The sequence below is a fragment of the Argopecten irradians genome, chromosome 1, assembly GCF_041381155.1.
Source record: "Argopecten irradians isolate NY chromosome 1, Ai_NY, whole genome shotgun sequence".
In the NCBI taxonomy this organism is placed as follows: Eukaryota; Metazoa; Mollusca; class Bivalvia; order Pectinida; family Pectinidae; genus Argopecten; species Argopecten irradians.
The window spans coordinates 39,434,575-39,462,551 of NC_091134.1; the positions used below are offsets into that span (position 1 = coordinate 39,434,575).

At 35.4% G+C, this 27,977-nt stretch overlaps 2 protein-coding genes across 6 annotated transcripts in view; both read left to right on the forward strand.

The window, feature by feature from the left end:
* LOC138327486 (tolloid-like protein 1) overlaps window positions 1-27,977 on the forward strand; it is a 216,770-nt gene that overhangs the window by 62,263 nt on the left and 126,530 nt on the right. The window lies entirely within an intron of this gene.
* LOC138325583 (uncharacterized) lies at window positions 8,734-15,997 on the forward strand. The gene is made up of 2 exons (XM_069271390.1): window positions 8,734-8,750; window positions 15,574-15,997. The coding sequence occupies exons 1-2, from the start codon at window positions 8,734-8,736 to the stop codon at window positions 15,995-15,997; spliced, it is 441 nt and encodes a 146-aa protein (XP_069127491.1).

A 27,977-nucleotide genomic window follows, 5' to 3' on the forward strand; every position in this document is an offset into this window, starting at 1 on the left:
AAAGATGCAAACAATGGAATTTGTGTTGAAAATATCAACTTGAAATTTCATGTATGGAAAATTGACTTCCAGACGTAGATTTCTTCGAATTTATTTCAAAATGGCAGGATATTATAGTTGTAAAATTGCAATAAAACGTCGAGGTATGAAAGAAAAATGCTCTTTCATAAGTGGATATGAAGGATACGAATATTCTACCCTCGGGATCACAAAATGTTGCAAAACCCTCGGCAAGCCTCGGGTTTTACTACATTTTGTGACCCTCGGGTAGAATATCCCTATCCTTCATATCCACATATGAAAGAGTCTTATAGTATTCCATGTTTGGTAATAGCTGGGCAGTCAAACATTCTCTTAAAACAAAAACAGAAAAATACTTAAAAACAACGGATGTTGTGATCAATGTAGTGTCAGATTCTGTGTTGAGGTGAACCATATCTAGAACTCTCGGCTTCACTGCACGTGCATCAAGGCCAGAGGTGCCACAATGCAATGTCCTGCAATATACTAATTGCTAATGTTTATATGTTTATCTGTGGTTCTAATGGAGTTTGCTTGTAGTCTGTTAGTTATCGGGATGTCAGAACCTCAATGTAAAGCTTGCTCACGTTTGCATGATTTGGTATCAGGACAAATCTTTGGCGTGAAACTTTGTGTCGAGTTGTTAAATCAATTGTGTTGTTTGTAAGTCATGTCAAAGTGAATTGGATTTTCTAGGGTTGTATAAAAAAATGGGCATGCTGTATATGTCATGACAAGTTGAATGGTGGGTTTATATGTGGAAAATTGGTATGAAATGACAGGGCTTGATGGGTTAGGCTTGAAGCTGATGATTGGTGGTGGGGTTGTAATATTTGAAATGTTAAAAGAGAATGACAGATGATAACAGGCCATAGGGGAAAAAAAAGAAAATAAAAAATGGCTGATATGTGTTGGGAGTGTTGAAAGGCTCTGTAATAAATGTTGAAGACAGGATGGTTAGAGGAAATATTGAAAGGCAAAAGGCAAGAAGACTATTTCATTGGAGTCCAAAATGGCCAATTTTTGACCTCTATAAAGAATTTTAATGATCATTTGTGATATGTCCCTTGGATGGTTATAGACTAGGTTTGACTGTAATGAAAAACCCGAAAATGAAAAATTATCAGGAACTAAGAGGATGTATGAGGAAATACAAGAAAAGGATGGAAAATGTTGAAATGCAAAGGTACAAGAAGAGATTTATTGATCTTAAATACAATGATTCAGTCACACCACTATGGTAATTCAGAAATTTACATTTCGACAAAATGCAAACACAATTCTGCAGTCTTTAACTTCATTTCTTTATACAATTGTTCAATGGCTTGTTGCCCAGTAATTTTGAAATTGAAGAAAACTTGCATACACTAGACTGTAGCGATACTCGAATCAATGCAATATGTCAGATAAACCCTTTGGAAGTTTCTTTATGGTAAACACATACTTACATGTGTTTTCCCCCTCTAGTGAGGCGTTGATAGTAGATTTTCTGTCTGGCGCAGACCTATATACAGAAGGACAACTTCAAGGAGAATACCCTTTTCTAAGTCTGTAGGAATATTGCTGGACTCATTACATTCTGTTGCTAATAGCTGTCATGAATGAACAGAAAATAAACAAATCACATCCCATTTTTTATGGCACTGGCGAAACATCTTCATCCCAGTCATAGGTATGGCTGGCTGGAGTTTTGTCTAGATCAGATTTTCCATTTAGGGATTCGGCAGTCGACCACAGACAACAGACACCGTCAGATACAAGGAAGCATACGATGCCTAAAAAATCAGCATGAAGCTTCAGTGGATTTCTCTGCCATAGCAAATTTGTTAAGCCTGATGGAGGGTACTAAAAAGATGCTGACAGTAGGATTAGAGTTCTGCATGAATTGTTAATGAGTCCCCTCGGAAACATTGCATTTTCACTATGACCACAAACAACAGTATGGTGTAATTGTAGTTGGACAGTAATAAGGTGTTGGTGGCTATCCTCTTACTATCAAACCCCCACTCAATCCTGCCGCTAGCTAGACTTTATAACTCTGTCATGTGATAATCAGCCTTACAGTTTTTGCCAGAATCAGAAATAGACATTTCAGAGCAAACAGATATGGTGTTATCCTATGAATGGGCCTTTCATGATGTCGTTATTGGCTTTCAAATATTTACTTTATAGTGATTGGTATAAATTAGAAAGGTTTTATTTGTTTCCTAATGTTTTTATGATGTTTGTCTCCATTCATTACCATAGAAATTAATTCTTTAAATTGAATTTTGTATTCAACTGGAGACTGCAGCCTGAATATTTGGCATGGATTAAGTCTAAAGAAAGACAGAACAGCAGATTAGGGCCAAAGAAAAATGATAACTCTACAATGGGAACAGCAACCATTAAGAGCCAAGAGAAGACAATTCAATCCAAAAAAATAAATAGAAAAGACAAAAGAAATTTAGTTATTAACTCTCTTTTTGCATGTTACAGAATTATCATTGTGGGTAGGTATTCATTATGACATCATTATTTTGTGAAAAGTATGATGATATGCGTGCAAACATGTCACTATCAATACCTACCTTCAAGGGCAGATAACTCATTACAATACAAAATTGCATCATTAAGGACAAAAAATAGATGGAATAATGCGCTAAAAATATAAAAGACAGAACAAAGAGAAGACAATTTAAAAGATGAAACAAAAAAGACTGTTGCAACAGTCAGGGCAAAAGTATAAACAAAACGATAACCTTTGTATCAGTGTTTAAAATTATTGAGGCTTTAGTTAAGTTTGACATGATAAAAATTTGACATTGCCGTAAATGCCAACACTAATTTATCCATTAAATGTACATCAATAAAGAATTATAAAGTATACAATTGTAAAAATATCCTGATATTAATGGATTATATGTCTCTTCCTACATCCGTCACATGGTTAATCTACAAAGGGCCTGTACAAAGTGTTAGTCTCTAGTCGCCTCCTTGATGTCTGTTCTATAGACATAAATCCACGACTGATACAGTAAAATTATTCTAGTTGATATTCTCTATATAAGTTAACGATGTCGTGTCCTAGTAAGTGGCCAGATTATCAAATACAATTAGAGTATATAAACCTAACGTTCAAATTCTGTTCCAACAAATATATCTATAGGAGTAGTGGTTCCATTGTGAGGCTTCTGTCTCATACAAAGATCATTATATTTAGATAAGGCCATGTTTCGGAAACATTTCTGAATTAGATCAGTTTATACAGCTCCTTGTACAATGATAAAAATGAAGATACGCAATTACATGGAGGAGGCTAAAATCAATATTTCTGTTTTCATTGTGGAATATATGTTTCCATAAAAATGAGATTGCTTTGAATAAATGCTATTTTGATTTGATATTTTTATTATTTGGTCCTTAAATTTAACATTGAGTATTTCAACAGCGTTTGTTTATATGCAGATATATAAAACTTCCTGTAACATGTAATTTCTGTCTCAATACATATAAACACTCAGGGCTGGGGTCTCCTATTGAAACCAGTTAGCAGTCAGAGTCACAAACCTTATTGTAACAATCATCATTATTTTCAATTATTTCTTTTATTTTATTTATTTATTTATTGTTAATCATAAATAACAATTAATTCTGTGAAATTATCAGACACAGTAATATATGTATATGAGAATATAATTGATTAATAGGTGTAAAGACAAAAAGTCATTGAGGTAACAGTGTTGGATATATTGTGTTCATTTATGGACCTGCATAGCGTCTTTATTGCTGATTTAGATGTGGGAAATTAATGATGTATTTACGGTATATTTTAGTTGCATTATCTCAACAGTCATTACACAGCTCATTGCTTAAGTGTTACATCCAACCTACATTTTACCCTTCAGTAAACTTCAGTAACATTAAACCTTAAATAAATGATGTAACTAGTGGTTTCACTGTATTGAATCTTTAGTGTGGACCTTGAGATTAACATACTCTGTCTTAATACCTGAATAAAAAAACTCTTGTATCAATATCATAAAGTCAAGAAATATTGCATCCATATATCTAAAGTAGCTTTATAAATGGGGTTTGTATGTACCTAAGGTGCTGTTGGGCTAATTCTTTTGTCTATTTCTTATTGAATCTGACTTTGTAATCAGTAAAAATAATAACAAAGTGATCTGTTTAAGAGTTTAAGAAGCTTGATATCTAGATATCCGAATCCTTGTACCACAAGAAATGAAACCTTAAAGTTTATATAAATATAGAATATTAATTGTTCACTCATTTTACAGTTTCCTTCTTTCATTTTTAGAATGTATTTCACAATTTCCAAAGACCTATAGATTCAGTAATTATAATTGGAGCATAAATCATTTCCAGTGTTTTATCATCAGATTGACATGTACATCAGACACGTTCTGATTTACCTTCTAAGTGGGAAATACCATTAACAGTATCTTAGGTTTATTTCCATGAAAATTTATATGAATGAACCTGAATAACCGGAATTATAAGGACTGAAATGAGAATCTAATTTAATCAGTAAATATAATTTCAGCATTAATTATTTTGTTAGATTGCATTTAAGCTGGAATTTGAAAAGTTGATTATATCACGTTTTTAGGTAGTAAATCAAATTTCCAGGTATTGGTTTGATTTTTTTTTTATTACAAAATAATTTAAGGTATAATTAGGAAAGGAAGTTGGAAAATTTAGGATTTTATTTTCTTTATGACTACCGTCATAGTCCTAATAACTACAATTCTCCCTTTACGAGTATCTTCATCCATTTTTTTGGCCCTGTTTATGCTATTTCTCTTTCCAATGAATTATTTATTACCTTTCTTTACAGTATTAGGTATTACCAGTCCCAACAATTTCATCTCCTCAATTAAGCCTGCACTAATGTTGCACTTACTAGGTTCATTATGGTATTAATTGAGCGAGGGAACTTGTTAACGAAGTCCTCTGGAATTGAAATGAGATTACCATTTTTCATCCGTTATCATCCAAATTCTTCATTTCCTTACTTCAAATTGATAAACAGCTTGGTGGAATTTTCAGGACCTGTTATACTGTCATCTGTTTAATTCACATTTACTTGAGTCTTATTTCCATTGAGAAGTTCTGTGTGCTTTAAGTTAAAGTCTGAAAATTGAATTCTGCATACAAATTGCATTTATCCTAGTGTGTAGCTGTTTACCATTCCTAGAGACATTAAATAATTATGAAGATGATGTAAATGTTATCATAAAATAGATTTAGATAGATTAAAATTAATGGAAAAGAATTATATTGTTTAAAAAGTAGAGTTTTGGCTACCATATATGTTTTCTTGATTATCAACTGACCTGGACATATCTGTCATTTTGTGGATCTAATATAAATCTCCCAGGGAGATTATGGTAGATACCCCAGTGTTATGATGGTTCTATAACACACACCTACACAGAACTGTCTGTCAGGGAGATTACAGTAAATACTCCAGTGTTATGATGGTTCTATAACACACACCTACACAGAACTGTCTGTCAGGGAGATTACAGTAGATACCCCAGTGTTATGATGATTCTATAACACCAACCTACACAGAACTGTCTGTCAGGGAGATTACAGTAGATACCCCAGTGTTATGATGGTTCTATAACACACACCTACACAGAACTGTCTGTCAAGGAGATTACAGTAGATACCCCAGTGTTATGATGGTTCTATAACTAGTGGTGCGCGGTATTATCGGTATACCGATATATCCAGGTTCAATTTGAAAACGATACGTATCGCGGTACGATTTAGTCGTATCGGTTCACTCGGAATCATTCGGGGATTTTCCGTATATTTCCGTGAAAATTTCGTTTTTGACGGGAAATATTTTTAAAAATGAGAATTTGTATAAAAATTAAAACTGAAATATATATTTTAACAACATTTCAGACAAATGTATAGGTTAAGATGGATTTTTGGGATGTTATTATACGTAGATTATGATTGATCTTGTGCTTAGTAACGTTTCAAAATGGCGACCTTCATAGGCACGAATGATAACCTCGTAAAAAATCCCAAGCAAAAGCGGTTGTATGGCAGCATTTTGGCCTTATAGTACGTAAAGGGGAAATAAATAGCGAGTAAAGCATCGCTTGATGTCGATTGTGTACGGCAATCGTTAAATGTAGTGGCGGAACAAGGAACCTGACGACTCACTTGCGTCGCCATCACCCAGCTACTGAGTCCCGTCCAGTAGTAAGTGTTTGCAAAACATCGAGCGGAAGTAACACAGACATTATCTCGCATTTTTTAGATAAAAACAAGAATAAAAGTGATATATTGACAAAACATTTATTTCATACTCTTTTTAGGTGATTGACAGAAAAAAACATGCAATTCTTATTCTACAAAAATAATACCAAAATATCATGATATGTATCATAATACACTTATGATGTATCGTGATATATCGCGATACAAAATTTTTCGCGATACCCATCCCTATCTATAACACACCTACACAGAACTGTCTGTCAGGGAGATTACAGTAGATACCCCAGTGTTATGATGGTTCTATACCACATCTACACAGAACTGTCTGTCAGGGAGATTACAGTAGATACCCCAGTGTTATGATGGTTCTATAACACACACCTACACAGAACTGTCTGTCAGGGAGATTACAGTAGATATCCCAGTGTTATGATGGTTCTATAACACACACCTACACAGAGCTGTCTGTCAGGGAGATTACAGTAGATACCCCAGTGTAATGATGGTTCTATAACACACACCTACACAGAGCTGTCTGTCAGGGAGATTACAGTAGATACCCCAGTGTAATGATGGTTCTATAACACACACCTACACAGAGCTGTCTGTCAGGGAGATTACAGTAGATACTCCAGTGTTATGATGGTTCTATAACACACACCTACACAGAACTGTCTGTTGGGGTGATTATGGTAGATACCCCAGTATTATGATGGTTTTAAAACACATCTAAACAGAACTGTTAACAGTCTGTTGGGGGTGGGGATTACAATAGAAACCTACACAGAACTGTCTGTTTGGGGGGGGGGGGGGATTATGGTAGATACCCCAGTGTTATGATGGTTCTATAACACACCTACACAGAACTGTCTGTCCAGGAGATTACATTAGATACCACAGTATTTGCAGAATGAATTAATATTAAAACATGATTATAAACAATTATAAACAACTGTTCGGTTGAGTGTAACATAAGCAATATAAACAATAATTTCAAACTGAAATAAAATATGGTTTAAATCAATAGTTTCTGTGATATCTTGAGTAAAGATACTTCTTGGTTCCCTTAATAGATATTTTGTTGAAATAATTCTCCCTATTCTCTTATTCTTCTACTGCTTTCAGCAAATTTCACATGGATTTAGTGCTTGATGAAATTCAAAGGCTTATTCAGGGTCACCATTTTTAAAAAAAAATACTCATGTGGGAGTTAATGTATTAGTTTAGGCCTCTGAAAATTTATAGACACACTGAAATAAGAAAGCTAATCTGATTTAATCATAACACTAGGGTAATGACTTATTGTGTTGAATTTGTTAATTCAATAACGTTATTAAATTATGTCTATATTTAGGAACTGTAGTTGCTGAGCTATCAAGATGGCTAACCTTTGACTAGAAGCTTTTGAAGCTAATTTTGAGTAAGTGGTAGGTATTGATTGTAGGTTTGTGGTTCTTCTCCAGGAACTCCAGCCTTCCATATTACTAAAACCTGATGCATTCTAGGGGCCGCGGTGGCCGAGTGGTTAAGATGTCCCGACATATTACCACAAGCCCTCCACCTCTGGGATGCGGGTTCGAATCCTATGTGGGGCAGTTGCCAGGTACTGATCGCTGGCCGGTGGTTTTTCTCCGGGTACTCCGGCTTTCCTCCACCAACAAACCTGGCACGTCCTTACATGACCCTGGCTGTTAATAGGACGTAAAACTAAACAAACCAAACCAAACTGATGCATTCTTAATGACCAAAAGTTTTAAAAGATGTCATATATATTAAAACCAAGCGATTTTATTGGTGATTTTTGGACCAGTCTAATAAGTAAGGTGGTATCTAAGACAAGTTTTAATGTAAATTAAATACAAACTGTGTTTCTCTCATTCTTTTAAAGCATGTTATTAAATGATACCTGTTACATCCTCTTACGTAGACGCCATTAGTTAGCTGATTACCGCTAATTGAGGCGCATTATATTCTCGTAACTGGATGTTGTCCGTATGTGCCATATAAAAACTGAGATAAAACTTACAGGGTACCTTTTGCCAGTGGATATATAGGTGACATTTGAAGGTGTTAAGTGTGGTGGCTTCAACTACAGAATTTGCCATGTAGGAAGAGCTGACAGGTAGACTAGTTCTGAGTGAGTCGCTCCAGGCAGCAGAAAACTGTTGTCTCCCGAACAGCCCTAGCTGATCTAATGCCGTGGGCAGTAGAGGACCTGTAGGTCCCGTACGCTGCTGGCTCCGAGATATCCAAGTCGTAGTATTGATCTTAGGCATGCTCTTTGATGTCGTTTTCTCTACTAGCATTTTCTCGGGTTTTACACTGTGCATGTGGCTGTTCAATCAAATAAAAAAACCTGATGTATCTTTTAACACTTCACATCTTAGGAAGAGAAAACATTTTGGTATGGCTGAGAGGAAAAGAGTGGAAAAAATAGATTAAATAGGATTTACATCAGGGCTAAAGATGGCAGATTGTGTGCTGTAGGTCATACAAATAACTAGTTGCTTACTAATAAAATGTTACGTAACTTGTGATAATGGGGACCTTCATATGTTTGTAATTCAAGGACACCAAACACCATTAAATACATTTCGCACAGACCATCAACTATCTTTTTTTGCTCTAAAAAAACATTTTAGAGAAAACATTTGGCCATTACGTATTTGCCTGACTAATCACCAACTGCCACGCCATACTTTTTTCTTGTTGCCTAGCAACATATGGTTGTACACGATTCCTTGTTTCGGATGTTTGGAGTCACGAAGATTTCAGCACCTTTCAAATGAAGACCCTAGAGACAGGCGGATATACCGATTCACTAGCACACAAATTAACACCAATCTCTGTTAGTATTGAGCTCTTTAATTCCCATTGCCTTTGCTAGAAAAAGATTAAGGTGAAATGAATAAGATATAAATAGATTCAGGGGAAGAGATACAAATTGTCTGCAAACCTTTTAAATTTAAATTTTCCAATTACCTAGACTTTAAAATATTTATCTCTGCAATCTGGTGACCTTGATTCAGATAAGGTTTGCTGTATTAAATAATATAAATGGACAAAATAGATACAAACGCAATTATACAAAACCCAGGCAACCAACCCTATACACAATCTGTATCCGATGGTTTTGATAAGAAGATGAAGAGAATTTGTTTTATATTCACAGACTATTTTTTAAAAACATAAAAGTTTGAATCTTGGACACTGTCTAACAAAGAGAACTGTTCCTACTGCAGTCAAATATTATTTTCCTCCATACATAACTCCTTCAATATTTTCTCACAAGGATCTGGACCAATATATTTTTCCTTTGTAAAGATCTACATTTCTCAGATGAATTTTTACACAGTACTAAAATGAACCATATATTAGTCTTTTTATGGCTCCATTGCAATTATTGTTGATCTCGCTGGGCTGACTGATAGGTAATTATCACAGGGCCTAGAATATGTTTACATCAAACCGTCGTAACCTTACCATGTTGTGCCAGTCTTAAAGGTCTTGCTAACATTAGGGCCAATAACTGGCTCCATAAAACCACCCGTCTTTATGGGGCAGTAGTCAAGATGGTTATTTGAATATGAAATAATGAGAATTAATGAAATGTGAATAGTTACATTTTACTGCCAAGTATTGCCAATTAACTCCCCTTTGACAGTGTCCGTATGGTTTGTATTGGCCAAGGCAGCAGTTGGGGTTGTTTTAGGCAGCATTAGATGACTGTTTCACATATTTCTGATAAAGATACTTGGTAATAGTATAATGATCCTGGTCCATTGTGATCTGTTGTCCTCATTAGGCTGAGAGATCATGTGCTGAAGTGGGTGTGTTTCTGAGCATAGCTGTTTCCTCTTAATGCTGAGAATGGCATGCAACAGGCCTGCCTCCTGTACACGTTTATGCTTTGAACATGAAATGGGCGAGAGGCATTAAGTGGTACCAATGTCTATCCTGTCCCATGGCATTGCATCCTATCCACCTGATATATGGAGGTGATGACATTAATGTCTCATAGGGATTATTTAGTACGGTCACCATCAAACATTAGAAAGTTCTTACTTCAAAATCACCAATGGTTACCAGGGGCATGTTTGTATATGTAATTACATATAAGCTAGCTTTGACATTTTCACATCTTGATTGTAATTGATAGACCATAATGTTAGATATATAATTTGAAAGACTATGTCAACCTCAAATCCAAACATAACAAAGAGGAAGGGGATAGAATGACCTTCCTTATAAGAAGGTATGGAAATAACGATTACTTGAAATACCTTTAGAACAATTGGTTCAATCATTTATACTGCAATTTAAAGATAGTCTAAAACAATAATTCAATGCCTATCTTCCTGTTTTCCACAATCAATGTTGGATACAGTCTCAAAGTATATACCACATGTTAACAGGTACTTTTTACTCTACAAGCATTTGTCTCCGTGTTATAAATAATCTCTGGCTCTCAGTACTATAATATGTACATTTAAATCTTTCCCCTGGCTCAAACTGTTTTAATTGCTGCCCTAGATCCCAAAGTCGTCTATCCTATATAGTGTAATATCAGATACATAAAAGAAGCCACCACCTTGTCCATTTCTACCTGCCAATTAAACACCTATCTGCCTGTCAATTATCCCCATGTTTCCAGGATATGTATCTACTTCTGTATCCTCGTTACCTAGTTTGGAGTGTACTACTACTGTCTTTAGTGTTCCGTTCATGTCATTAAACTCTAATGTACTTCCGGTGTAAGGCGCATCATGACATACAGGTTAGCATCAAATCTGTGCTGTCTCCAGATCAATAGTGTCAGGACATTTGGGTACACCAAAGCTTACATATGGGTTTAGGCATAAGTACAACTTAAAATACATGTCACAAATGACTTTTGAATAACCGTAAATAAACCATGGATTTCAGACATCCAATTATAAAGAGATTTGATAGCATTTGGTTTTGAAGAATCATGAGAATTCATTACAATTTTTTTGTTTGGTATAACCAATTTTATTGGCATTTTAGAAAATGTTAGAATGTGGCTTTTTATAGCGGGGTGACTTTTAGAGTACATGTACTCCTGTGTGTAATTTGTGAGGTTCTGTGTCAATGCTGTTTAACACTTTTGCTTAGAAAGATGGATTTTCCTTTGCCATGTCACCACCGCTGTTAAAGTACTAATACTTGTGACTGCTGGAGAAGATGACCTGAGAGGTCCTAAACTTTGGAGTTAATGGCTTAAGTTGTGTCTCAATGTTACAACCTCACACCATCTGGTATGACCATTATATATCTGTGTCACACATACCTTGATAAGGGAACAGTGACCTTTGATCTCATGATTTTGCATATAATTGTATTTAAGAAAGAAAGATTTGGTTTGTTTAGCTTTACGTCTTGTTAACAGTCAGGGTCATATAAGGGCGTGCCAGGTTTGATGATGGAGGAAATCTGGAGTAACCAGAGAAAAACCACCAAGCAGTGGTCATGACATGGCAACTGCCCCACATGAGATTTGAACTCGCGACCCAAAGGTGGAGGCCTTGTGGTAATATGTCTTGACATCTTTACCACTCAGCCACCACTGCCCAGATAGAAAGAAAGATGAAAAAAAGGAAGAAAATTATGCTTCTTGATATAGGTCTTCTGATATATTATTAAAACAGTTATGATTGAATTGGAAGTCGACAGTATATCCAAAATATGAATTGAGAGAAGGATTATCATCGGTAGTGTATCATATGTCTTTTAATTTCAAAGTATCTGTCACTGCAGCTACCATTTAATTTAATAATGCAGGTTGAGATCATGTGGTCACTCTGAAATATTGAAATAAACAGATGAGGAAATCTTATAACATGGAAATTAAAAGACACAAAAAGCAACTTAAAAGTGCCATGTCATTTCCATACAAATTACAGATGTTTTGTAAACCAGATTACTAGGTATTGGTATGTTAGTCGTAGATTGGACTGTCACGGTAACCTGGTTATATCCTGAGCTGGGGAGATAGATATTGTCTTGGAGTTTAGCCCCAATGTCTAGGAACAAAATTTACCTTTTTCACTTGCTCAGCCATCCTAGATACAAAAACCTTATTGCCGTGTCGGGCATGGTTTTAGTTGTTGCTTTATACTCTTGAGGTTTCATTACAGTGTCTCAATGATAAATCAAAATGTTGAAAGTGGAAATGGCCGTCTTGCCAATGTTGCAGCTACCTAAAACACTATAGGCATTACTCCATAGGGAATCAGCCATTCACAGATAACCTTCAACTTCTACCATATTTTTTTTCTGACTCGCTCTTGTCACATTTTTACACAAACGATGCACCAAAGTTTTCTTTTGCTGTTGAAATCCCCTCCCCCACCAAAAAAAAAATTAAGCTTTTTCTTGTCCAAATTTTATTGTTCTTTAGACAGATTTTGGCCATAAACTTTGTTGAAGACATAGGATACCCATAAACCTGTTTTCATTGGTCATGCTCACACTGACCTCAGACATTGTCTTTGAAATACAATGCAGTCTGGATTCCAATCAATAGCACTCAATGTAATCTTAAAACAACTTCTTGGAATAAAGATCATTTGAAATATCTGATATAAAACATGTTTCACTCCTTGAAATTTTACTGATTAAGTAATGATGTTATGATCTCATCCAATTTGGATACTGAACAACACACAATTAAAAAAAAGTATAATGGCTGTCACAGAAAATATTGTGAAAGCGAAGCTGATTTCGTGCAGACATGTCAAAACATAAAATGTCAGCAGTGTAATCGGTTTGTACGGTATTTGTGACAAATTCGGTTTTCTTTGTAATTTCAGCATGGCAATTAGTACTGGTGTTTTGTATGGTAAATTGGTTACGTTCAGGACTGGAGATTATGGCGTATTCAAATTTGATGGAAGTGCATATGATCATTTGGTCATATGGAAATCATCAAGTTAAACATTATGAAAGATAATTGTTACAGTTAGAACATGGGTGTACTGATAAAACCATCAATTGATGGACTTCTAATGATATGCTTGCAAGACAATGTTCATTGGAGAAAACTTCTCTAACAAGGGAGATAAATCGTTAAAAGAAAAAAACTTCAAAATACGAAATGATTCCTTAGTAAAGGGAGGCTACCCAAACAAGGGGGATAAGTCTTTATCAGTTGAAAATCATATAGGAAAGTTTTACAAATTTCTTTTTGCTGCATGGACTATTTTTCAATTTATCTACCACAAAAACAATACAGTTATTTTTATACTCATGAGTGTAAAAAACTAAAACTGTATTGTTTTTGTCATGTATAAATTGAAAAACAGTTCATGCAGCATTAAATCTCTAATGTGGTTTTGCGCTTATGTTGTTCATAAAAACATGGATGGGATATTGGTGTTGCCATGGTACAAAAACCAATTAGACAATGCTGTTGATTCATTGGTACATCTTTTGACTATCATTCCTGAGCTCTCACTGTTATACAAATACGGCATGCCATCATTGACTTCACACTGAGATAAAAAAGTACAAAGTGGATAGATTTCACAGCACATTTGTATCTGCTGGGCATATCTGATTGTGGTGTGTGAACGGTCAGGATGTTGGACTGGAAGGACATACAGAGGCTCTGTACAAGGGCTTTACGAGCTTCTCATGTCTGAGTGTAATGGTGCATGCTGGGTAATGGTGCATGTTGGTTTATTGTCGTGGTGATGGCAGGGACCTATGTCCAACCGATGTTGTTGGCATGTTCGACAAGTTAAGCACAATATTCTGTAATGTTTATTTAGATTCCTGCTGTTTGAGTTGAGTAATTTTATAGGTAAATGATATAACGATGTAAAGTTCTTTGGAATGGCCCCTATAACAGTTATAATGATATAATAACACAAAGATATTTTGGGGTAAATATGTGATGAACTTAATTGAATGATTTTCTAAGAAAAAATATGTCTGAGTGTACATATTACAGTATCTATTTGGTTCATGTTCTTGAGTAAAACAAATCTATGTCCTACCGTGACCATGCATGAAGATGGACTAAGTGTTGCCCATGTCCAGTCTTGTCCAGTCTCGTTTCATTTCGTCTTGTCTTACTTCGCTCTGACCCCCACCCCCACCCACCATACCTATGACCAATACATAGAAACTAGACGCGTGCAAGGCCTCAAATTCATAATCCATATATTGAAGAGACACTTTAAATAGACCCTAATAAGCATGCACCTTATATAAAGTGGTAAGTAAGAAAGAGACATGTTTCCATGTGCAGTTACGTTGAATCAAGGACAAATAAACATATGAAGATGCTAAGTTGTAAATCGATCCCTATTGATACATCTATTGACTGTATAATCAAATGTTCTAGGAATTCTCAGGAATGTGATTTGTTCAATCTGTTTGTGATTGCCAGATTGGGTAGAATGGTTCTAGTATTAATGTTATTGTGCCTAGCATGGTACTCGAGAATCATTTACATTTAAAAACAAATATACTTTTAAAAGAAAATCATGCAGATTCTTCAATTTAATGCATGAAAATTGGATTTCTAAAGAAACTCAAGCATAAATGTGCCGATTCGTTTGTCTATTTTTGGAACAATGTAGACAATGGGGAACCGAATGAACATGAAAACATGATAACAAACCTTCGAGTCAATTCCAAATGATTTCAGAAATTAATCAGGTTCTACATGTTTAATACGATGGGCTCATTTATCACCTGTGAGTAGGAAGGAATCAGGATCGGTATCACGAACAGGTGAGGAAATACACAACCTGAGCATAAGAAACAAACGTTTATCTGTAGTTCTTTTCAAATGTGATAGGTTTTTGCGTAAATTGATGAGACTATACCCACTTTAATCAGGGTTGGAATGGAGGTTATTAGTGTCCATAACAACAGAGGGGAGAGACTTCTAATTCTATAGTGTTATTGAACTCTTTGTATGAATCAATACTTTATTTAGTATATTTCCTTGTACTAGATAGAGTACATATCCTGGTACTCATCTAAAGTGTATCCTCAGTGAGTTTCTCAGTCAACCTAACAGTGTACCCTCTTTTATCAATCGCCATAGTAAAATTTACAATTGTTCAAATTTTGGCTATATACCATTAATGATTTTTGCTTGTTTTTGCCTTTCATCCTGTAAAAAGTAAGTGTTATTTTTAGGATGTTAGTTGTAGGTGGTATAGTATAACTGGAGCACCTGTAGAAAAACCACCAATCAACAGTCAATTTCCATGCGGGAATTAATGTGATACTCAGAGTTGGAGGACTAATGTAATGTGTTTAATCTAGGACTCTTAAACCACCTGCCACTACCGCTGCCCCTGCCACTGCTGCCCCCTGCCACCCTCTGCCACTACCGCTCCCTACCACTGCCATCCCTTGCCAGCGCTGCGCCCTTCCACAGCCATCCTCTACCAATGCTGCCCCTGCCACTGTTGCCCCTGCCATCCTTGCTATCACCGCTCCCTTCCATTGCCATCCCCTGCCATTGCTGCCCCTATCATTGCCATCTTCTGCCACCACCGCCACGCCATCCCCATCACTGGCCCCTCTGCCCCTGCCACCACCGCCACGCCATCCCCATCACTGGCCCCCCTGCCCTGCCACCCCCTGCCACCCCCTGCCACCCACTGCCACCCACTGCCACCCCCTGCCAACCTCTGCCAACACTGTCCCAATCAGTGACGCCCCCCTGTCTTTAATGAACATCTAGAGTTGATGCCAATTCTTTTATGAGAATTATCATTCACTTATTCTAGTGTTATACATATATTTCCATATGTCTCCAAATGCAATTCACAAAGTAAATACATTTCGCTCTCAAATTTGCTTTGGAGATATTAATGTATGACAATAAGTTTCCTCATTCTCTTGATATTGCTTCCAATCACTAAATAAATTACATACTTTTCTCTCTCACTTTTGCCTGAGAGTGATTCATAATTGACATATTTTGCTCAGTCTCTTTCAATTTGGTTCCATAGACTAATGAAACACTTAACTTCTCCTCACAATATACATAAAACCAACATGATTGTTTTCCCAATTGTGTCTTATATTCCCAATTGTGTCTTATATCCATTTGGATATAGGTAACTTTATTTATTGGTTTTACCCCAAATGTTGAAAAATATCTATATATCCATTCATAAATTTTAAGCTAATTTTTATCTTAAATTCATATATGTGTCCTGAATTTTTCTTTCTGTTTTTTGAATATTGTCGAATTATGTTATATTTTCAATATTTCCTGATTTGTTCATCTCATTATAAGGACGTATAGTATCACAGCAGCAGAAGTGTCAAAGCAGTAATTTCCTTGCTAAACCCCAAAAGTATTTCTACATCATGATTGAATTTATATCTGCTTCCAGTCTGTTGGTAAGCATTATATCATACAAGTGTGACAGGTTAAGGATGGGACTCCTTCACCTGACGGCTGGATTGTCCTTCACCTGACGGCTCCTGCTCGGTGATTTTACCTGGCTGCAGCAGCTTACTTGCACATGATTTACTAACTCCACAGCAAACAGCAGGATAAAACAAGGCGCTGAAATTTAAAAGAGGTCAAATTAATAGTCGAGTGATTTGATAATAAAATGTTTCTCAATACTGCATCAGATAGCTAGGCTATAAAGCCTGGTAATGTGTGGCTGGGATGGGTGAGATACACAGTAGGTGGTCGTGTTCCTGAGTCATAATTTCATGGTAGGATGTGGACATGGAATCGGCAGATAACAAGGACAAACCTGGAATAATATAACTGGTAGTGCATTCTACTACTATAATTGCTATAATCAATGCCCTTCCCCCTATAAACACTTCTCCCCCCCTCCCTTGTGGAGAAGGAGTTGAAGTTGTATTATAGACGCCCCCTCCCCCCCCCCCCCCCACCCCCCTCCATCCCATGGATGTAATGATGTTTTACAAAGTGGGATGCCTCTTAACATCAACATTGTATCACATATTGCATGAACTTGCAAGTCTTTCTCAGGTGAATCGTGATGTGATAATGCCTCTCAAAGGATAAAAGGGCATATGAATGTTTACTGTGAAAGATGAATGTACCATGAGTACAGAAAGAGTTTAAATATGGCTGACTTTTTTAGTCCACAACTTACATTTTAGTTTTCTAATGAGTGCTAATTTGAATATATAAAGAAGTCATTCATAAAGATACTAATGGATATCTTACAATAGAGTTAATTAAATTTAGTGTTTATTTTGCAAGCCTTGGCAGGCAAAAATTAAACCTTTGAAATGTTTCATAAACCTCATATGAAATAATAAAAAGAAATAAGATACTTTTTATTACATGATTACAAGATGTCATTGTTTCATGACATTTCTTGCCAGAACAGCCAATGAAAACATTCTAGGTCATATTACATACACTTGCGTCAAATGCTGATATTTTAACAATATCTTGTTATCAATTTTGACTTTTAAATGAAATAACTTGATATTTATGGTAATTACTGAATGTCATATATAAGATGTAAAAGATCCTGAAAAAAATCAAGAAAACTGCCTGTCGGATATCAAAAATCAGAAATAGCAATTTGTATCAAAAACTTGAAACCTCCTAGAGATATCATAATGTCAATCAACTTAAAAAGACATCACCAACAACCATCAAAAATGTCATCAAAAAGCCATTATCAATTAAAAAACACTGAGTTGACATCAAAAATGCATACTATTATATTGATCTATACAAAGTAGTGAAGTATTGAAACGTCATCAAAATGGACTTACTTATAGATATTAGTTTCTGTTATGGGAGGAACAAATGGGAAAAGTGCATAAACAATGAAAAATCTTGTAACATTGAGAGTTGTTTTTGGATTGATTGTGTAGGTACTGCTGTAAGCTGTAATGATAATAACACCTGTTAACTGTAGTGGAGGGAGCTGCTACTGTGGGGAGGGCCAATTATCATCAAATACTATGTGTGATCATTAGCTTACCATTCAGTATTCAGCTACAGTCCTGTGTTCCCAGAAGAACAGATTTGATGGAGATCAATCTTCTATAAGTCACTGACCTGTCGGAGGACAAGGATTCTCTGACCTCTAGGCAAGTGAACATGACATGGTTACTCATGGCTCAGGTTAGAGGTCAAGGTCGACCTTTAGTACCTTATGGCTAAAGAACTGCAGACACACTATATGCTCACTCAAGGCCATTGACTCAGGTTAGAGGGGTGTGATTTGTGGAGAAATTTTCAACAAATATTTAACATGACTTTTCAGTGTGCATAAAATGGGTGTTTGTTTGATTTAGGACTTTGGAGTAAATGTGAATGAATGCAAAAATAAAAAGAGAAAACAAATGAAATAACTGCACTGGAACTCACCATTGACATTAGATCGTTTAGACAGATGCTCTGGCCAATTCTACATTGTCTGCCATCCCAGTGATGATCTTCCAAACCTGGAGTTTCTTTACACAGACAGGTCACGAAGTTCAAAGGTTATGGCAGGAAAGGTTAAAGTTCATTACAATTGTGACCAGAAATATGAAAGGCTAATGATGATGTAAACCATTCATCAGCTCATGAATATTCATAGGAGTTATTTGTCCATTATTTATGAGAATCTTGTGTAGAGCTGGCACTTGCAGTGTCTATGAGTAGTCTACACTTCCGTGACTGTGCACGTTTTACGCCACTCCAAAGGGCTGAGGATACATGGTTTTTACTGATGATGTACTCTTATGGAGTGACTTTTATGAATGAAATCTACTATCATTGACTTATTGACCCCTGGAATTTCATATTGGACTGTTCTAGTCCTTGATATAGGAGAGTCTAAATGTGTTTTCAGGGATGAATGAGAATTAATTACATCAGGGTGACAATATCCTTGATGCCAGAAGCAATATGGAGTCAAATGCATTGATTTGATTGTATAAAGTTCATAATGGTAAAAATAATGGTATACTTACATTGTAATGGGAGAAAGTCATATACCAGGGATGAATTACAAAAACCTCATGGGAAAATTATAGGAAATGTTTAGAATACATTGTTGGAGGTTTTTATTGGATTTGATAATTCTGTGATAAATCGCACACCATTTCTATGTACTTTCCTGTGTATTGTACCTGGGACTTCGTCTGGGTAAGACGCTGTTAGCATGCACCAGACAGCAAAGGAAATGTAATAGAAAACACCCGACTAATCTATAAAAAATGTTCAAAGTTTAGATTAGTTTTGTAATATGGAAACAGTAGATAGATTGTCAGTTTTTATATCCATTCAAAACAATCTGATAACAAATTGAGGCCTGAAGGGTTTTGTGAGCAGTGTAACACTGGGGATGGAACTTGTGTGAGCCCATTGATTTGTGAATGTCGTTATAGAAAACCTCAGCAGATTTTCTAACCATTTCCGATTCTGATTACGTCTTGAAAAAAAAATTCAAATGGAGTAATTGAATATAAATGACATTATCATCTATTTGCATAGTCATTTGTGTGGCTGGTGAGAACTCAATTTATTGATTGCACTCTTTCATGTTTGATCTTAAAAATCATTGCAAATCAAAGCAACATTCTGTAATTAAAAGTAGGGACGTGACTTAAACCTTCACATTGGACTCTCTAACACCGTTCATTGATTATCTCCCTCCAACTCTATAGGATTTCCCCAATAGTCCCTAATGGTATTACAAACATTCGTTTGGCCCAGATAATTTGATACTAAATGGATGAAAAGAATCTGCCTGTCTTCAGCATGGAGGTCTAGGATTACATGACTTAAAAATTACATAGCATTGAAATGTTACAATTGGATAACCATGACTGTTTTCAGTTGATTCCTTTGGTCATATGACTTTTCCCAGTTTATTTCATTGGCCATGTAACAGTTTCCAGTTTGGGCTATGTAAAAGTTCACAGTTCATTTCCTTGGCCATGTAACAGTTCCTAGTTCGTTCATGGGCCATGTAAAAGTTCACAGTTCATTTCATGGGCAATGTATTACAGTTCCCAGTTCATTTCATGGGCAATGTATACAGTTCCCAGTTCATTTATGGGCCATGTAAAAGTTCACAGTTCATTTCATGGGCCTTGTAACAGTTCCTAGTTCATTTCATGGGCCATGTGACCATTCCCAGTTCATTTTATGGGCCATTTGACGGTATCCAGCTATTGATTTCAATTTTATATTTGGCCATATGTGACTTTTTCTCAATTGATTCCATTCTCATGTGACTTTTCCCAGTTGCTTCTAACTGGGCTGTGTTTCTGTTCTCAGTTGATACCAATGGCTATATGACTGTTCTAATTTCATACCAAGTTTAATATGACTACATTTCTCATTTGATAAAAAACAATTAAATCCTCAGTTGATAATTGATGTTAGCCTTCACATGTAAGGATATATAGAATGTATAGTTATCAGGAGTTGAGTTCCATTATCACTTCCACTCGGAATCATTGTGATAGGACGTTAGTGATACATAATACCCTCACCATGCTACTGTATCTCAGAAATAGATTTAATTAGTACGGATCTTTAGATTTTAATTAGTCCCGCTGACAATGGTGGGAGTCCACTCCTATTGTAAACGATATTGATTAGGTTACTGACCACAACAGATTTTCTACTGACCGTCATATTTGTCCCAATATTACGCTAACCTGGTATATTATATATAAAGCACTGCCCCTAGCTCATCACCATACTGACTCCGACTGTATTCTTTTACATACCCTACAAAGAAATCCCCAGCCTGGAGACAAACAGGTTAGTATTGTATTGTTCATTGTCATATTTATATAGACCTGTTCTTTAATTATAGTAGATTCCACGAGGACATTAGGATGATAATATTTCTCGTAACCTTTGTCATATTTCTATTTGACCTTGTGTTTCAGAGGTCTTGAGTTTCATTTGGTTTTGTCAGTGTTAAAAGGCTTCATATCATTTCATAAGCTATAAAAGAATATAAAAGAAGCAATGTCTTTAATCTGAAATCGCTGTATGCTAGTATGATTTGTTTTGAATTGGTTTAATTTGGACACTTGAGGGTTCCTTATGGACAAATCTTCCCCCCAATTCACATGTAGGTGATATGGTCGAAAGGTGGCAGTTTTTCAGTGGGTGCTTAAAAGGTATGTTATGGAAATCTGGCCAGTACATTAATTGAACTCCTACTTGTACTATAAAACTACAATACAAGTTTTTGTAAGGGGTGGTCTTTCCTCTTGTGTCAATATTTGATGTATAGAATGCTGGACTGAACTCTCAATGGATTGTAAGTATATGTGGTAATATTCATTGATACATGTAGTCAGTGTATATTTAGTTATAACTACTTTAATATTTACTTTAAAATTTGTAATTAAAATGGATACATGATAAAGGTTTCGTTGTGTAAATTTTGTGATATTGGTGGGCTCATATTTCAAGAGCATATTCATATTAAAAATGGTTAATTGGTCTGAAACTTACATCTTGGCCATTGAGAATTATAAAAACTTGTGTTGAAATTGATATTTAATAAATAAAGTTTATTTCTAAATTGATATATGAAAATGAATTACTTACAATATACTGTTCTGTCCAGTATATAATCATTGTAAAGTAAATGACATCAACAAACTTTAATCAAAATTAAAAAATAATTAAGAAAAATCAATATAAAAAAAACCCAGCCCATGTAACACAAATTTGATGTAGTACATATGCTATAAGTTGTTCTGTTATTGAGTCCTAATTTCGCCAGGATCAAACTGATCTGTATCTGTAAAACATTTTCCTCATTCTAATAAGTATACCCAGAATGTTCAATTATTTAATTAATTTTAGTTGAAAGGAATCGTAAAATTAGCAAATATTTGAATTAAAGTGATTTATTTTCTTTGTGATATTAAATGGGTACTCAAGTCTCACTTACAAGTATCAGTGTTGGTAGTTCATACCGGGCTTGTTATATGTTTGCATTATCAGCAAAGCAGGGTCTATATATCCTTCTCCTAATGTTTAACGGTTGTTGTTATGTATTGATTTTTGATAGCAATAACATTTGAGGATGTAATAACCATTCAATTAGAGAATACAAACTCTGTGATTATCTTGTACTTCTCAGTAATTAATTATCCCCTGTTCCTGACGGGGTATGCAAATATTGGCTCTGTCATACTATAACACAGGTCCTTTAGACTTAGGACAAACTTTTATTGATAATCAATTTCCATCAGGTTTCTTCCTTGTCACTAAACTCGCAAATCAGGCCGTCATCTTTTTACGCCGATTAAATATGTGTTACTCAATTACAATTAGTTTCAGAGATTTTGTTAATGTCACCTGTTCATAATCAAATAAAAATAAGTACAAGTTTGTAATTACAAGTGATATCCAATTATTGATTACTAACAAGCTCATTGTCTTTGTCAAACTTTTTCTTATGATAATTCACATAACAATCATACCTTGAAGGTGATAAAAAAGGTGAAAATGATGGCCAGATAAATTCTATCGATTTTTTTTTCAACTTCAAAGATTCTGATATTGTTTAATTGAGACATGCATGCACATGAGTAAGAGAGGAGAACTGTTGATCATGCATGACTAAGAGTAGGGATTCTTTGACTAAGTTGTTCACTTGCGTGCGAGTGTATTCCTGCGCGGTGAAGCATGGAGGATTTATAGATCCTCTTACGGCAGTTTTACACAAGATTTGCCAACATTTGATTACATTTGTTATAATGAAGACCTATCAATAGAGAGCTGTTCCTAATCAATACACAGCATTCTGTTTTCTCACGCTACACTTAGCCTGGCTAAGGTTGTGTGAATCGGAAGGTAGGCATCACGGAAATAAGACATTTACCATGGCTCAATATAGATAACATTACGATTTGTATTACAATGCTATCACAAAATCACACATTGTCATTAAATTTTCATTTAAACTCCTATTTCTTCAGTATAAAAGATGAACTGTGAAAATCCATTATGGACTGAGGAAAAATTATGATGTTTGGATTAAAGCAAGGCGACTTTTAATGAGATGGGACAAAATCTGTTTGAATTAGAAATCAAACGTTTAGTACATGAATACAAATTCAACTTAGGAATGACAAACGGACGGTTGAGATGTATGGAGGTGAAAAGCCTATATATTTATCATAGTATTGTGAGAAGGTGTTTGACAAGCTGCCAGTTAAAATTCTACATGTGTGTTACATGTACTGTTCTACCAAAAGAAAAGGCACCAAGGTCTGGCAGTATCCAGCAAATCACAGTCCTCCGTCTCTATGCCATTGTCGTCTGCTCCATGCTAATTCAATCAAAATGTTTGTACTGAAAATATGTAAACACTGATTTGTACTACCAAGGACAAATGTTACACTGCTACGTTTTGTAAGGAATTTCTCTTTGTTAACAGAAAGCAAATATAAATATCATCTTGTTGAAAAACAGGGTAGACAATGTTTTGAAAATTTGTAAGAGGTTTCAAATCTTTTGACACTTTCAATGAATATGTTCAATTGTACTGCGTTTCATTAGCAAAAATACTGTATAGTACCCAGGCTTGACTAGGATAGAAAGGTGTATTGGTGAAAAGGCCACGTCCAGTAGTCGGGTAGAGGTGTTGGCATACCCATGGGAACCAATTAACCATACCTGCTATTTGTGTAGATTTGGATGTAAAATTGATGTGAGAATTAGTGTTATATTGATAAAGTCCCAGTGTCAGGAAGTAAAGGTTCACAGACTCCACATTGCAGAGGTAAGTTCCATGTCTGCTCCTACATAGAAAATCACTGGGCAGTCACTGTTTTTAACCAAAATATTTTGTTCCCAGTTGTAAGTTTGTGTATCTATATCTATGAACAGGTAGAGAATACAGAGAAAAGGAAGAACTGAAGAAAGATGTAAAGATTAGGTAGAAACCATTCTGTGTATCTTAGACATATAGAGTTATCTCCACTTACTGGACCTGTTGAATGACCTTTTTGTATCCAACTGCCTGAATGGAAGCTAGCTTACTTAAAACATATAAGATGCTAGGAGTTTTCCCATACTGGAAAATTGAATGATCTCTTTGGTACATTTTGATGACCTTTTATGACCTCTAATGACTCTTGACCTTCTAAGTATCTTTTTATACCTTGGCATTCAGAGCATTGTTTCTCCTGTTCATAGAAACTACAGACAATAAAATGTGATGAGAAGTAAGCGCAATGAATTTGAACTATTTGTACTATGACAAATGTTGTTGGTAATCAAATCCTGGTGTGTTGGTGAATGTGCTGCCACTGTGCCTACAGTAGTAACACTCTGTTACTGATATGGGATTAAACCATCCTTAAATGACTGGCTGTTAATAGGATATGTTAAAATTATTAAAGGACAAAGCATGTGTATCTTTATCATATGCTTCTTCTTAAAAATATGTTGATACCTTTAGCACTGTTTCAATTTTATAAATACACGTATACAGATCCTAAATCTGTAATGACCTTGAATCAGCATAGAGAAATACAGGATGGGATTCCTCACTGCTAATATGAGACTACAGGATATGGAAGGATGCAAATCAACTTAGATTAAGTCTTGATGATGATAAATTAAATCTTCGGATGTCTCAGTCTCCAGTTAAATTATACACATGTTTAGAATATATGTTACATTTAATGAAATCATTTACAGATGAGGCTTGCCTGTAGCACATGATCAGCCCTGCTGGTGGGCTGTGGTAGTTCTACCTGTGCTGCTGTGTGCTTGTCTCAACATTTAGTCTTCAAAGAAAGCCAATTACTGTTGGTTGCAGCATTTTAAATATATTTATTATATTGTTTTAATAGGCCTACATTTAATTATAGAATCACTGGAATGGTATCAAAGAGAGGAATGGATGTGGAGATTTACATTTATCAAATGTTTTATAGCCAACACCTGCAAAAAGGGAGGGACTGCTTATGTATGGAACTGACTGTATGGAAGGGGATAATGTATATTGGATGTGATTTCGGAAGGACATTTTTTTGTATTTGTCTGTTAAGTATTGAAGTGACCAGAATCTGTGACTTTTTTGGTCGGTGGTTGGGGAAAGGGTAATCATTTCATAACCTTGACAGCCAGAGGTCACTATTTGATACATTTCTACTATTAATTTTTACTGTTTTGTTTGTTTGTCCATAAGGGATATGGGATGTTAGAGATATATGATCCAAATTAGATGGTGAGATTACTTGTACTTGGGGCTAGGGTGGGGATGAGTATCTATAAATGTGAGCACGGGGTGGGATGGGTATGACCAGGGAGGTGTGAGTATATTTATGATTGTGACTGGGGAGGGGAGAGTATTTAAAGTTGTTACCAGGGAGAGATGATAATGTGGTAGTTATGACAATCAGGCAGGAAGGAAGTATTTGATTGTTCCCCGTATGTCTATAATGGAAGACATTGTCATTATGGCAACACTTTTAATTGAATCTGAGATCAATGGAGAAAACGGAAGACATTGTGGGGTAATGTTGTCAGAGTCTTGTCTCCCCCAAGTGATATGGACTGCTGTCTACTTAACCAAATCTGATGGTAATTTCATGGGCCTGCCTATCATTATCAGCATCATCACACACTTATGCTCCAGTGAGATGCCTCGCCTTATTGGGTTTGGTCAGTAGCGCTCTATCCCTACATAACTATTTTGGAAACCAGAAAATTCATTACTGGAAGATTTCTATGCTGCAGGCTGTAGTTATAGATGATTTATATCTAGAAATTGGAAATATTTTTCTGGCTGTTATCAAATGATGCACTCTGATGATACAAACCTGGTAGATATATTGGAGTAATAATTCAGTTCTGACTGGTGTGCCCAGCTAGGCTACAGAGTTTGTATATAAAGCCATCAATCTATACACAACCAACCTTACCATGTTAACTTTTTATGACACAAATCATCATGCCTGGCCATAAAATCTGCTGTATTAACCGAGACCATTATCAAATGTTTTCACTAAAAGTTATCATCATGCACACATATGTGATTTACTCTGTCTAATACATAAAGCAGAGATATCTGCCCTTGTCATAGCTAGGTACTTATTGTGATGTCATTATTTCTCCCAAGAAATATGAATGTACGCTCACAAACACTTTAAATAACAATCAATTAATTAACCCAAGGGTAGCTAGATCACTGTTTTATATGCCAATGCAAAATATTGTCCACAAAACATGAAACTCACCTGTAAATATGTTACCTAGTTGGTCAGGTAAAACATGTAATTATCCAATCACAATTTATACCTACTATTACCAGTAAAAAGATATATATGGAACACAGGGGATTTTTCGCTTGTAATTTCTTCATCAGTAAATACGAATGTATATACCTAATCATTATAATAATTAGGGCCACACCTTCATTATCACTAAATGCACCTGTAATTTCCTTAACTAATTACATATGTGTAATTACTTTATCAGTATAAATACTGATAAATTGCCTATGATAACATTAGGGATGGAAACACCTACACGAAACAGAGTAATACCCATGCAATTATGAGAAATATTACCTGTAATTTACTGTATAAAAGGTCATTTATATTTACATACATCATTTAACTTCTGGACCATTACATTCCTTTCTATTAAACTATGTCTTAATTTCTTGCAGCATATGAACAGAAATTGTTTTGAAAATTGTCCATGAAACTTGTGTGAGTTTGTTTCAGTGAGATAGCACTACAAAAAAGGCAATATAAGTCCCTCTATCACAAGGAGACATTAAATAAAAAATATACAGCATCCTTCAAAACATAGAGCAACCTCCAAAACATAGAGCAATCTCCAGAACCGTTGGGGATTGTCACCATGAGAAACATACAACAGTCTCCCAAAACTTTAAATCTGTTGGGGATTGTCACTAGTTGTTGGAAAAGTAAGATAATTCCTGTTCCTCAAATATTATGAATCATCAGACTCATAACTTATAGGTTGTTTGGGGCAGTGAGACACCTGAACTTGTGTCCCTGAGTGCTAGCTGGCACTGTTAGATACTAACTGTTGAGACCCTGCACTGCCAGCATCAGAAGACTCTGGGACATTATACAAGTGTATAAAGGCGCTTGTTACTGCTGCTCAACACAAGGCCATAAAACCTGATGTATTGAGTACCAACTGCTTATTTATAGTAATGCTGCATTTATACTGTAATATTATCAACTGTAACTGGTCAATTATCCCAGCCTCATGCTTTGTTTTAGTGTCATCTGTCAGGCAGGCGGTATAGCTTTAAGTGAAGTGGCTCCTTCATATATTCTATCAACTATTTAATCAGGAGAGTTTGAAAATTGGTGTACTGGGAGGTATTCTGTGTCATTGGCAGAAGTCTATCACATATACTCTTCTATAGAATAAAAAGTTCTTTTCATGATTTTATGATTTATATTTTTTCTGATATGAGAATGTGTTTCTATTTTATAGTTATTAAAATTCTTCAGTTAATAATTCACTGTTGTCTCAAGAGACTCAGTTTGCTTCTATTGTTAATTTCCTGCTAACGCATTTTGCATTTAATGTTTTCCTGAATTTTGCTTTATAAAATTTATCGTCAAGTATTTATGTTCAAGCCTAAATGTATATTTGGTTGCTCCCTGGATATTATAGGTCATTTTGTGACAGTTCAGTCTTCATGCATGTAATACATAAGTTGGTTGCTATC